At 37.0% G+C, this 14,347-nt stretch overlaps 1 protein-coding gene across 14 annotated transcripts in view; it reads left to right on the top strand.

The window, feature by feature from the left end:
- Positions 1-14,347, top strand: part of LOC120636036 (basement membrane-specific heparan sulfate proteoglycan core protein-like) — a 223,810-nt gene that overhangs the window by 187,593 nt on the left and 21,870 nt on the right. For 13 of the 14 annotated variants that reach the window (XM_039907294.1, XM_039907292.1, XM_039907288.1 and 10 more), the window contains 20 exons: positions 224-715; positions 837-948; positions 1,327-1,427; positions 1,781-2,017; positions 2,750-2,840; positions 3,259-3,374; positions 4,838-5,015; positions 5,264-5,459; positions 5,738-5,901; positions 6,149-6,370; positions 6,969-7,155; positions 7,720-8,025; positions 8,673-9,002; positions 9,850-10,066; positions 10,609-10,797; positions 10,964-11,249; positions 11,576-11,726; positions 12,284-12,464; positions 13,110-13,321; positions 14,059-14,241. In XM_039907294.1, the coding sequence (XP_039763228.1) occupies positions 224-715; positions 837-948; positions 1,327-1,427; positions 1,781-2,017; positions 2,750-2,840; positions 3,259-3,374; positions 4,838-5,015; positions 5,264-5,459; positions 5,738-5,901; positions 6,149-6,370; positions 6,969-7,155; positions 7,720-8,025; positions 8,673-9,002; positions 9,850-10,066; positions 10,609-10,797; positions 10,964-11,249; positions 11,576-11,726; positions 12,284-12,464; positions 13,110-13,321; positions 14,059-14,241 (4,151 nt within the window). The remainder of the gene's footprint in view (positions 1-223; positions 716-836; positions 949-1,326; positions 1,428-1,780; positions 2,018-2,749; positions 2,841-3,258; positions 3,375-4,837; positions 5,016-5,263; positions 5,460-5,737; positions 5,902-6,148; positions 6,371-6,968; positions 7,156-7,719; positions 8,026-8,672; positions 9,003-9,849; positions 10,067-10,608; positions 10,798-10,963; positions 11,250-11,575; positions 11,727-12,283; positions 12,465-13,109; positions 13,322-14,058; positions 14,242-14,347) is intronic. The other variant, XM_039907290.1, reaches the window with a different exon arrangement.

Genomic DNA, 14,347 nt, shown 5'->3' with positions numbered 1-14,347 from the left:
TCTTTTGTGACGGTGGTGCGCGCATAGTAAAAAGTGAGCTAGCGATGATGAATTTCGGACGATGCATTCTACTCTCACTCCGTTTCGCAACTGCCATCATCCTGTTAAAATCGTGTAACCGTTACATCATATAATTTCTCTACCATGATTTTTTCCTAACGCCGCTAAAGAAACATAACTTCAAGAAAGTACGACTTCTCACCATTGATCAATGTTATTACAGGTATGAAGGACCAGACTGCAGTTACTGCGCAAACAACTATTTCGGCAATCCACTTATACCTGGCGATTCATGCAAGCCGAAACCACAAGACAACTGCGACCCAATGGGAACCGCTCAAGTCCGCCTCCCAGATGAATGTGTCTGTAAAGAAAATGTTCAAGGACGTTACTGCGACCAATGCAAGAGTGGGTCCTTCTATTTATCAGATGACTTCAAACACGGATGCGCTCTGTGCTTCTGTTCGGGAATACCTCCACAGAGCTGTGTAAGCAGTACATGGCGTAGGAGAACCACTACCGTACGTTTTAATGTGCCAAATGTAGTGGACCAACTGAAGGTGTACAACAGTGCGCCCATAGGCCCCGCAGGCGCTGTTCGGTATATCACTCCTGTAGACACCGGCTTACACCCCGCTCTTGTAAGAGGAGAAGTTAACATAAACAGTATAACACGGTCGGAGCCATCCATCTTCTACTGGGGTCTTCAGGATAGGTAACGTTTCTGTTCATTTTGAAATTTACCTACTATATATTTGGTACATCCTGTCATTTAAAACTGCAAAAGATATTCCGTATCTTCTATTGTTTTTAGTAGCATCATCTATTGTTTTCAGTTTTGCCGGAGACAAAGTAACATCGTATGGAGGATACCTTACGTACCAACTACGCAATGTTCAACCGAACCCAAGTTTAAGAAATACAGCAGCCGATGTCCAACTTGTTAGTGTAAGTAAACAAAAAAAGCTTTAAACTACATAATTTTGTGTTGTACATAAATTTTATTTGATCTCACTTCTGTAATATGATCAGTTAATTAAGTCTACTAAGGCTGAGCTAGGGTTGAGGGATCAAATTACAATGCCTCATAAGTAAACTATCAGCTAGTCCTATTTAAGCATGAAAGGAAATCGCAATATTACTAAGACAAAAAACAACTATGTCATATACCTATGCGAAGAAAATAACAAATTAAATACGTATCATTTAGTATAGGTTTTTGTTTCCGATGTAATGAGCAAGGTACAGTATACATTTATAATTATCGATAGATAACCACTATATTAACTGAGAATAGTTTTAATAAATTTAATATTTTGTCTTTAGGAGAACAGTCTGACATTCCTCTACTTCGGTGACGCTAAGCCAACCAGCGACGGCTTCTTGAACGTCAGCGTACAGTTTATTGAAAATTCACGATGGCAAAGGTAACCAACCATAAAGACTTTTACTTTCAAGGCACACTTATATACTCGTAACTAGGACCCCAGACTACAATGATTGAGTCATTTTTAGACAGCGGATTGGCGCAGTGGGCAGCAACCCTGCTTTCTGATTCCAAGGCCGTGGGTTCGATTACCACAATTGGAAAATGTTTGTGTGATGAACAAGAATGTTTTTCAGTGTCTGGGTGTTTCTATGTATATTACATTAATAAAAATATTCATCAACTATTTTAGTACCCATAACACACGCTAAGCTTACTTTGGGACTAGATTTGTCGTAGTATGTTTACTTATTTCCTTGAAAGTTAATGGAGACCAATTTCTTATATCAACAGATCCGATGGCAAACCTGTAACACGAGAACACTTCCTCCTTGCTTTAGCTGATGTGAAGACGATTTTGATAAAGGCAACTTACTCCAGCAACACAGATATTGCATCGATAGACAGTGCTAGCATTGAGACCGCAGACGAGTATGGTGACGGCCCCATGGCCCAACATGTGGAACAGTGTATGTGCCCCGCAGGTTACATTGGCACCTCATGTGAGGACTGTGCGCCCGGTTACACTAGGTAAGCTTTCATTTTGGACTTCGAACTGGCATTATTCATTACTTCAGCTCAGCCTACTCAGCCTACCAGTCCGGTGTTAGGAAATTAACTTTGACCGCTAGGGTGGAAAAGCATGTTAACTATAGGTTTATAGACCATCAAACCGTATTAAAGAAGCGCGGATAATCTTAGCTCTAAATCCGTTTATCCTATAAGTATATGAATATGAGAAAACAAAGAGTGTTCAGAATTTTTTTATTAATTCTCTCTCTTACTATGAATCATTCTCATCGGAGGTAAGTAATGATACAGTATGAAATGGTATTTTCTACGCGACATTGTCACGGAACTCTAAATAGTTAAGCGGCACGTTTTTCGGTAGACCAGACCAGAGAATATTCAGGAATTATAAATTTACAATTTGTCTCTGTCGGAGATCGAACCTTAAATCGAACTCCACTTAAAACCACAGCGCACTACGCTGCGCCAGAAAGGTTATCGACATCACATCTACCCATTACCTGCCCACTCACCCAGACCACGGGTACTACACACAGAACACGGGTATCCTCCGACAATGAGAAGGTTAACCCCTTCTCATTGGCCGTAGTCCACCACGCTTGGCCATTTCGGATTCGAAGGGTAATTAACAAACAGACAAATAGAAAGATTGTGACATTAATAGGCTGAAGAAGATGATGATGATGATGATACGATAAAATTAGTTTTATTATATTTTTATATATTTTTCAGGAGCTTGAGCGGACTGTACCTACGTCATTGCGTCCCTTGCGATTGTAATGGACATTCGAATAAATGCCACCCCGAATCAGGACAATGTTTTGTAAGTGTGTAAAACCTGTAATATAATCTACGTAGATTGGATGAGCCAGTCTCAAACCAATTAGGGATAGATTTTCACTTTAAAATGACGTTAAATTAAATAGTTTCGATGTTCACTACCGTTTTATTATCTATTCATTATCTTGTTTAAAATTATATACGAATAGATAAACGTTTAATCCAATTTATAAAAAATTCAAAACTATATTAATAAAATTTGACTAAACCAAAACCTAGACTTGTACCAGTGGTTTTTTAATGGCGATTCTGTAGGCCAAACTAAATAAAAGGCAATGGTGGTACAAAGTAACACTGACTCGCCGCTATATTTTTTTGTCTTTTTCTAGCGGCGACTTTATTTCTATCTAACGTTTTCTTTTAAATAAAAGTAATTAAAGGCTGGTGTTGAAATTTCATAGGAATGCAACGATAACACTGAAGGAGCGCAGTGTGAGTATTGCCAACCCGGCTACGAAAGGGACCAGGTAAACAACTGCGTTCCCATAAGCCAAACAACACGCTCGCCCATCTGCAAGTAAGTTTCATTGGGTTAAAGTGATGCGCAAACTGATAGGCTTTTGTATACTGTGTCGGATACATGCTACATTTACTTAATTAACACACGATAGGCTTTTGTGTACTGTGTCGGATACAAGCTATGTAAATACTATATTGTACATCACATGAACTTGTACCTATTAGATAGCAACATTCAACTTAAATATCGGTACAAAAAAGGCGGTGTTATAGCTAGAGGGATCTCCTCCAGATTCCAGCTAGGGAATTATAACAATGATAAGAATGGAAAGATGTACAATGTTACTTGGTGAATACATGCTAAACAGTAAATAAACGAAATCAATGCTTTATAATATATCCAATATTAAATTCCCATGCAACACACACGCACACTCGCCGTATACATTCATCGTAAAAGCTATGATAAACGAGAATCGAACAAATGTCTAAGTGTTACCACGTTCTGAGGTAGCAAGCCGTGTTTGCCTGGTTACCATTACCGGACACAGCAACCACAGTTTCTTGTTATAGTCTCCCGCGTCAGAAAAAAAACATCAGTTTGCGCAGCGCCAAGCTATTTTACTTTATAATAATAACTAATTAACTATCGTCATATCGACCCATTACCGGCCCACTGCAGGGCACTTGTCTCCTCCCACAATGACAAGGGGTTAAGGCCTTAGTCCACCACGCTGGCCCAGTGCGGATTGGCGGACTCCACATACTTTGAGAAAATTACGTAGAACTCTCAAGCCTGCAGGTTTCCTCACGATGTTTTACTTCACCGTCGACGCAAGTGATATTTGAATTACTTAAAATGCACATAACTTATAGGTATGCTGGTGTACGTATTAACTATATCCATAACTAGCTGTTACCCGCGACTTCATCTGCATTTGATTTTGTTTTTTGATTTGGCATTCAATATAGTTGTAGTTCTAAAAAAAATAAAGTATTCCGTATCGCTAAGCCTTAAATGAGGGGTTTGCTGCTGTCCGCTGAGGAGTTCTGTCCTCTTTCTCCAACCACTTTTAGATCTACACAAAGTTTGGGCAAAATGAAACACATATTATAAACTCTATAGTACAAAAATAATTAATTAAATCGGTTATAATTTGTCGAAGTTATGGTGTATAATCGTCAAACACTCATCCCCTCTCGAAACGAGCTTAATGTCTGGATAAAAAGTATCCTATATTACTTCTAACACTTCCAATAATATGTGTACAAAGTTTCATGAGGATCGGTTGAGTAGTTTTTGCGCGAAAGCGTAACAAACAAACTTACATTGACATTTATAATATTAGTAGGGATGTATGTAATTATAAAGGCTCAATTTAAGAATATATTCAGAAATCCTAGAAATATATTTTAAAATTATTCGAAAATAATCTGCCTTAATTATTGTTAGCTTAACTAAGTTGGCACTTTCACTTCCGGGAATGTGTTGACACATTTTTGAAATGAATATGTTTTCAGCTGTGACCCCCGTGGTGAAGAATTGCCTTGCGACTCTTCTGGATACTGTTCTTGCAAACAAAATGTTGAAGGCGAGAATTGCGATCGTTGCAGACGTGGCACGTTTGGACTAACAGCAAGCAACCCTCTAGGTTGCATCGCTTGTTACTGTTCTGGAGTCACGAGCGATTGTCACGAAGTAAGAGATTATTTTACCAACATATTAAACTTATACGTTCCCTCTTTTTGAACCGAAAATTTCACTAATGAATTTTAATTCCTCCTTGTCTTATTAAGTAAACAATATTTACACAACTTTTAGTGCAAAGTTTTAAAGTTAGGTTACTAATATTTTCAATATTTTCTAATACGACCATTAGTAACAAAAACAGATTGCGCCATTTTATATAAGTATTACATTTTTCTCTAATTTTTGCTTTATTCCAGGCTACTCACTATTCCCGAATAACGATACCGGCACCCATTTTCGGAGAGAACTACGGAGGTTATACTTTAATGGATATAAACGCTGAACGAGTTATCAATGACCAGTTTGTACCCGTGGTCAATGAAAGTGAACTTATGTATGTCTTCTCGGACCAACCTATTTCAGATCTGTATTGGTCGTTACCAGGTTTTCCAGGTAACATATGAAATTTAAACTAAAAAGCTTTCATTACTTGCAATATCTCTAGTACACCTAACGGATCATTATTGTTCTAGTCTCTAGTACACTTAAAGGTTTGTTTATAGTTAGACAAAAGTTTGTTCCCGAAGGAATAGATTATAATTTACAGAACTTTTAAAAAGGCACGAAACTATTAAAATCATGCAAAATATTGAAAACAATATGTTAGGCATGAAAAATGCAGTTGGTTTTTAATTTAAAATAATTGAGTTGCTTTTGAATTTCTTTAACAGGCAACCGAGTTCTATCCTATGGTGGAACCATATCTCTGACCCAAGAGTTCAAATCGTCTGGTTACCAGGATGTGTCTGCCCCCGGCACAGATGTTGTCTTAGTTGGAGAGAGTCAGTCAGTCTTCTGGTCAAACCCAAGGCCCATCAGATCTGGCGAAACAGTGGTAAGTATAAAAAAAGTATAAAATCTGAATGCTCTGAGGGAATCTGATAATCCCTACAATATGTGAAAAAGAATAACTTTCAGTGATAACGTAACTAAATTCAATATTAAAATAATTGTTAGTTATCTTTTGTGTAATGTAGCCGCGAATAGAGATTTTTCTTTCTTCTTTAAATAAACATTCTAAAAAGCAACGTGCTTTTAAGAGGTCGTCTTACCAATCTATATTTTTAATTAAAAAATTTCAGAGTTACCAGGTACCTTTACGCGAAGATGGATGGTACAATCTGAATTCTATCGATCCTGCGACGCGTGATGTCTTCATGTCAGTTCTTAGGAATTTGAAGAGGGTATTAGTTCGCGCTACTCTCACGCAACAGAACCTCATGGCTACTTCAATCGCAGACGTATCAATGGAAACTGCTACCGTGAGCTACGAACCTACTTCACGTGCGGCGACAGGTATTGAGGTGGGTACAACATTCTTAATCTAAATATGTGTTTTTATTTATCTTCATCATCAGAATCAACTTCTGCCTGATTTACGTCTACTAACGGATTCGAGTTCAGAACCGCCAGTCGTCGATCCGTCACGGGTTAACGGACTAGATAAAGAACTCTTACTTAGGAAACTATTATTAAAAAAGTGACCAGTCCAAGATTTTCGGCCTGTTCGATAACGTAAAAGCAAACTACCATTTGTAGGAAGACATCTTATGAAATGTAAATCTCTTTCTAGTATTGTGTCGATATAGACGCGACATTAAGATGAAATATGTACCGGAATAGTCCATATTGTGTTCTTATAATGATCATCATCAACAGCCTATAAATCCTATAAGCCTATCCTCCTATCCACGGCTGAACTAAAGACCTCTCCTACTGAAAGGATTTGCCCATAATAAAATAGGCATAGACGGATAGGCATAGGATTTCCTTAGACGAATGGCATAACTTATGTGATCAATTATTATTATTCCTGTAATCACCTTTGTTTACGGATTCCGCTCAACATGTCTTTATAATAATATCTCGTCTTTCTAATGCGTATTTCCAATTTTAATCTAGGAGTGCAGTTGCCCTGACGGATATACCGGAACCAGTTGTGAAAGCTGCACAGTCGGCTACTTTAAAGACAGGGGCGGTTATTGCAATCCATGTCCTTGCAACGGTCATGACTGCCAGTTGGGAAATAACGACGAAGTCATCTGTTTCTGTAAATCACCTTACACTGGACCAGACTGTTCGACTGTTGGTGAGTAATAATACATTGACAATAGTTAATTTAAATTTTAAGTTTGAACATTATTAAGGTTCTCTTCTCAAAGACTATACTTTATCAAAGGCTACACTGCTAATTTGCCTGTTTTTCCAATCCTGAAACAATATTTAAAACAGTATATATGCGCGTATGTGTCAAATACACCATGTGTCGTGTGATTATCGATTTATTGTATGTACTGTCCAAAATAAAAAAATATAGGTATATATCGACAATTAATAAATAACATACTACTAACTTTAGTAAAATGGCACGACTTTGGTATGAATAAAATCTAAAATAATATCACCACCAATATAAATTTTTCATCAGGACGTTTCTTATTGATATAAAATAATAATAGTACTCTGGTATAATTTAACGAATGAGAAAGACTCATATAAAAAAGTGAGCAACAGTTTATGATGTATATTTAAAATATTAATACTTAAATACCTATTGTAATAAGAACCTTGCCAACGTTACACGTAATTCCTGAGCTAAGTGCTTGTTCTAAATTTAAAGAGTACCTAACCAATGTTATAAAATCACCATTAGGCTTGATCATGGAACTACATCCCCATATACGCGAGGATTACGCAAACACCTCTGTGGTTGGAGTCACTTTCACTTGCAAGTATCGAGCGCCTGAACCCCTCACTATTAAGTTTTACTTCGCCGGACACGAAATGGTACCAGCACAGCAATACACAGAGTCGAAACTTTATAAAGATGGTTGGCGGGGTGAACACGTATGGCGCACCCTGTGGAATACTAAAGATCAAGGAGAAGTTTACGAATGTCGAACAATCACTAAAAATGGATTTATATTAGGAGTATTGTCTACTACTTTACCAGAACAAGGTAGCCATAACCAAAAAGTACCGTGCCATTGTTGTGTCCTGTCATTAAATGTACTGGCTATACTCGCTATGCTTTTTCACATGTGGAGTCATCGGATTTTTCCATCTTATCGATTAAAAAACATAAATTTTATTTGCGAAATTGTCTACTCTCATGATTTGTTTAATATGTATAGTTAAAATCTTTTTCGTATCTAACAAAGTGTTGTAATGTTTCCGAATGTAGTCATTTTTGTGTTTGCGTCCACTAGCCTTGTTGGATGCGGTTTAATTAATTTTTAGGTCACTAATTGTCTATTATTAAGTACCCTTTATTTTTTTTTGTAACCTTCGCCTTTGTAAGTTGTTACCCTATTTACTTTTGATATGGTTTTACTAGATTGATAGATTTTATTTAAATGTGTTATTGTAATGTATGTGTATATGTAAATTATTTATTTGTATTAATGTAGATTAATTGATTATTTATAAACGAATTGCAAGAAGGAAAGCCATGCCCAGTCGTGCTCAAGGCATGTGTTTGAAGCGTTTAAAAAAATACCTTTATTTGTATCGAACTGTGTTTATGTTATTGCTGTGAAAAGTTTTAAGAATATAATTTTTATAATTTTGTTGTTCTTGTTGTTGTAATTTAACTTTTACTTGCAGGTGGTAGCCCTCAAACTGAAATATCTACAAGACCCCCGCCAACTAAAAGCACTGTTGTAGTAAAAATCACTAGTCCCACAATCAAAATCCGAGAAGTAGGAAGCACAGTCAACTTTACGTGCCAGGCCCGTAGTCGAATGGTCCAGGTGCCTTTACAAGTAAATTGGTACAAAGCCGACGGATACTTGCCACAGGATAGACATCAAGTAGATCGTGCAACTGGAGTACTTCTGATTACCAACCTTCAAGTATCAGACAGTGGAAAATACATCTGCCAAACAAGTGATGGCATTTCCACAGAGCAAGCAACAGCAACCCTTAAAGTACCAAGTATGTATCACCTATACCACCTGTTTGCAATATTTCATTAGGATATTAAAGATATTATAGTGTTATGTATGGAATAGACAGACTAAGATAAAATAAATAGGTTGTAAGTGGGAATGATACAAAAACCTTACCAACGAACTTCTGAGAATTTATCAATTCTTACTTTAGTTAAAGAATTTTGCACCGATTCAAAAGCTACCATACTCAGTTAGTTAAAGTAATTGGTAAAATAAACCTTTGCTAAATGTATGAATGCATAGAATCCTAGACCTACCAAGTGTCTTCACATGGGTACACGTTTTGGGTGTAATGCAAAATATGTTAATGGTTTTATGGCACTTAGATCGTTTATGTCCTTGGCGAATGCTGTCACACTAGGGAAAATACTTTGACGGCGCCCTTTAAAAAATAAAGTTTGAATTTTTTTATCTACAATACGTTCCTTTTATTTTAGGTAAGGTATTTTAAATAAAATACCTTACCTAAAATAAAAGGTATTTAATAATTCGGTGGGTAGGGTACAGCGGGGTTGCCAAATCAAAGCAAAATATGATAAAAACAAGTTCTCTATAGTTTTTCAATGTCGCTCCGCTTACAACCATCGTCTACTTCGCCTTTATTAACAGGTCATGATACTGACAATATGAAGCACTAATTATATCTATATAATTATTACTAACATACAATCGATTTATTACTTTCATGCTATCATTCATGGATTAGTTGTACCTGAGTGGGTTTTTTACGCAAAAGGTGAGATAAAAATAAAAATATGCGTATTTTCTTTGTAGACGGATGAATTAAGTTTATCTATGAACGACTTCTAACCATGTAATTTAAATTTTAGGCAATGATATGACTGCACCAACTGTGTCGATAAGTCCTTCAGTAATGGAATATATGGAAGGAAGTAGGATTGCCTTAACGTGCACGACCACCGGTAATCCAGCACCAAGAATCACTTGGCAGAGAGCTTCGAATCGAGCTTTGCCGCGATTCAGCGAAACATACGATGCTCTGCTTATCATTGATAATGCCAGCGTTGACGACTCCGGAGAATATAGGTAAAGAAATGTTTTCATAAGGAACAATATGTAAATTGGCTAAAGAATATATATAATTCTAATTAATATATTGGGTATTTATAATTCATCACTTGTATCGTTTATTTTTTACTTCACTTCGCTCACGGGCGCCCGCTTTAATACCACTGATCGGATCGATTCGGACGATTTCCGAGATAAGAATGAAGGTAGGCCACCTTCATTCTTAACTCGGAAATCGTAAACAAAAAACGATCTAAACACTTTTCGACTATTCATTAGATTCGATAAATACGTTGTCTTGTGTAGTGCTATAATGAAATTTACCTTTTTAGTAACATGGTTCTTTTTGACACTATAAATTGGCAATGTATAATTAGCTAAGCTGTCGGTACCGGTTCTTTTTTTACGGTGAAAAGGTGGTAATCTTTGAAGCCATTCCGTACAGGGTACTGTGATTCTAAACTCGTTAATTCTTTTATCAGAGATAATTTTTGTACCGCATTGAACTTTGATAGGCAGAAGGTAATGATTATGATGATACTCTAATAACTGGTTTGCAGGTGCATGGCAAGCAATGCCGCCGGATCTGAAGTTCGCACGGCCGTTATAACTGTTCGCCCAAGAGAGCGTGGTCAAGGTGAAAACCTAAAGGTTTCATCCAGAGAGCCAAGGCTCAATGAAGGCCAAAGCACACGAGTTGTTTGTACCGGAACCACTAACGTGCCAGCAGGCACCATTGATTGGGTCAGGTAATTTATTCATTTTATTGAATACTAGCATAACATAATATACGCTTGATCTTCTACACTATTTAGATTACATCTATATAATTATAATAGTTCCTAACAACAAGATCATTTCGCACAAAAAAATGTGTTAGTGTAATAATTTATATGCACAAATATATTTTCACAGACAAGACGGCACACAATTCCTACCGAATGTTCGAGCTGATAATGGTGTACTTTCCATTAACGTTGCGCGTCGTGAGAATGAAGGCGTCTACATCTGTCAAACGGAATCCCCCGACGTGAACCCGGTCCTTGTGGTTTTGACAATCATACCTACGAGCACAATACCACCGAATGAAGTCACTGACATAACACTGTCTGTGAACCAAACGACTATACCGGCAGGTGGTAAAGGGCAAATTGAATGCTCGCCTAAAGGAGAGCCAATGCCACTTATTAAATGGACCAAGGTACATTAATATTACAAAAATAATCTTATGAAATTATTATTAAGATACTAGCTGACCCCAGCGCCATCTGTCGGGCTGATTTGTGAATCTAAACCATCCAGGGTGCCACCCAAACGCATGCCGAAAAATTCATTCAAATCGGTCCAGCCGTCTAGGAGGAGTTCAGTGACATACACACGCACACAAGAAATATATATATAAAGATATTTTATAAATAGGTAACGAAACATCTTACCATAGGTTAATAATTGTTACATGATTGCTTTCAAAAGTTCGTGATAGATAGTTAATATTTTTTTGTCTTTAATATTAAAATTAATCGACAGCACCCAGGTTCACTTGGACCAGGAGCAATTCAAAGGGAAAACACTTTGATCATCACAAATGCCCAAGAAAGTGACAGTGGGTACTACAGTTGTGAAGGAATTGTTGATGGCAAAACTATCGTTAGAAAATTCGCCTACATTGACATCGAAAGTAAGTATATTACTTTTACGGGATGTGATATAAAATCAATCGAAGGACGCCGAGTCTGCTAACTTTACAAATTTTTAAGTATGATAAAGTATATTTTATTCCTTTAATGGAATATTAAAAATTTTCCATCGCCCATTAACTTGTGGAAAACCAAAGTGAGGTAGCAAATCTATTATTATTGTAATGGATTGGCTCAAAAACAAACACAGAACAGAAAAGGAAATTCCACAGTTCATTATGTTTTTATACTATGTTGAAGCGACGATAGCCCAGTGGGAAGGACTTTGACTTCACTTTCGGGGGGGCTGAGTTCAAATTCCATTCACTTGCTTCCACGATGAAGGAAAATATTGTGAGGAAACCTGCATGCCTGAGTGTTCTCCATAATGTTCTCAAAGGTGTGCGTAGTCCACTATTCCGCGTTAGGCCAGCGTGGTCGATACCCATAGCCCCTTCTCATTGGTGGAGGGGACCTGTAGTGGGCCGGTAATGGGTTGACATGATGATGATGATGATTATTTTTTTATTTCTAACTCTATATGTACGTGATTTCGTAGAACGCGAAAAGGCTAAAGTTGAAATCTACCCACAAGCGGAAAATTCTGCTACACTTGGCAGTGAATTCCGACTCTACTGCAACGTTGTCGGTGGTATTCCATCTCCAGTAGTCACTTGGGACAGAGGTGGAGGCAGAGCGCTGTCACGTCAAGCACAGATATTACAAAATAACGTGTTAAGGTTAGTTGTCCCTGTCATGTTAATCAATAAAATATTTATTAACAACGCTCGGCTTTAGTTCATTCCTTTATAGTTGTGACTGTGCGCGAGCGCTTCAAGCGCTTTTGAAATAAAAATTAACTTTTTTATGAAGAAGTCTATGTGAAATTTTACAATCACAAATCTTATAATGAAAAACCTCTCCTTGTTCACGCACAGAGTATTTTCCGGAACTTATTGGATAGAAGCAACGCCACTTTGCTGATTTCCATGACATACAATGAACTTTTAGCTTAATTTGCTATAATCCGCGAAAGCCAGAAAAATCGATACCTACTGTGCAATTAATAATTTCTTCGAACTTTACACTCCACACTAAAGAGTTCTTCCAAAATGTACTATGTACTAAAATTTACTATGCTACAAAAGTTTCATACATAAACTAGAGCATCCTCAGGGGACGGTTAATTTACAGTGAAAAATTTGCTAAGTAAGCAATTGTTCATCAAAAAATGTATTATGATTTATACAACTAATTGACTTTTACAATTGTCACGGTAGATTTTTGTGTCGTTTTTTATTATTCGTTGTTGTTAGGTTGTTACACATTTAAATATATTCAGCCCAAACTGTATTCGTTTATGAAAAATTATGCTTACTTTTTAGTTTCCAAAACGTGGAAGTGAATGATGAAGGTGAATACACATGTACAGCGACCAACGAAGCCGGATCTGTTAGTGCGAGTGCAATACTTAAAGTAAGGTCACCTCCCGTGATAAGAATTCTGCCAGAGAATTACATGAGGCGAAATAGGGGCGAACCTGTTACCGTTGAATGCCGTGCTGATGGATATCCTGAGCCCGAAGTTTCGATCAAATGTAAGTAACTTAGTTTAACACTTCGATGAACTATTAACTATAGATTTTCTAACTTGTCATAATAAGTAACAAATAGAAAATAACGTGAATGTAAATAAATTAATTATTTAAATAATGATTTTCTTTAAGAATTACAATAATATGTTTTTATTATATCTAAAATATGCATTACACTGAAGAGATTAATCATATTGTTAAGAAAAGTAGGAAATAATAAACTAAAGATGATATTATAGAAAACCTCTACTTCTTAATTAAAACAGTTGTCTACCTTGTTGATCATCAATGCTAGGCGTCACTGACTACGGATCACGAAGTCTTGGATTCTTTACCCAAGTTTATTTATACCGAGAAAGCCTTAGTAGATAGCCAGGAGCTGTTTGAAAAAAGCAGGAGTATAGACCGAAAATATAGTTAGATCTATATCCTCGTTCGGAGCATGGGACAGATCACACTTTTTATTCCTATCTGTCCCCCTGAGCAGATCGAGAGCAGTGAGACTAATAGGAATTATCCGAGTTAATAAAGCGGCGCTTTCCATCCCCAAGTCTCGGAAAACACGTTACGCAGTCGGTTCCAGTTATATACTAATATGTTAAAATAATTATAATCGTCCAAGCTTAATCCCTTTCTCCCAAGTCTGAATACAAACATCGGACCTTAAAAAGCACTAAGAAAACACGCAGAAATTCTGAATTATTATTAGGCTGTTGACTAGAGTTTTCGTATGATTTCAGCAAGCTCAGGCCTACGTGTGTTAGTGCCACCTACTCCAAGGATAGCAGTTTTAACCATACCTAGTTTAAGTGACAGCGACGGCGGAGTATATCTCTGTACGGCTTCATCTGCTGCTGGTATTACTGAAGAGGACTTTGCCATTAGCGTTGAAAGAGGCGACGTAAGCGACGAATATACACCTGGTTCGTACAAAGTGTATTATGTATTGAAAAAAATTGGTTGTCTGTAAAGTTGGCTTACTGACGATAGTTGAACGTGACAACGTCGTAAGAAAATACTGATGGAATG

The sequence above is a fragment of the Pararge aegeria genome, chromosome Z (genome assembly GCF_905163445.1).
Source record: "Pararge aegeria chromosome Z, ilParAegt1.1, whole genome shotgun sequence".
Lineage (NCBI taxonomy): Eukaryota > Metazoa > Arthropoda > Insecta > Lepidoptera > Nymphalidae > Pararge > Pararge aegeria.
Note: the sequence above shows the minus strand (reverse complement) of the source record. Positions and strands in the feature narration are given on the sequence as shown.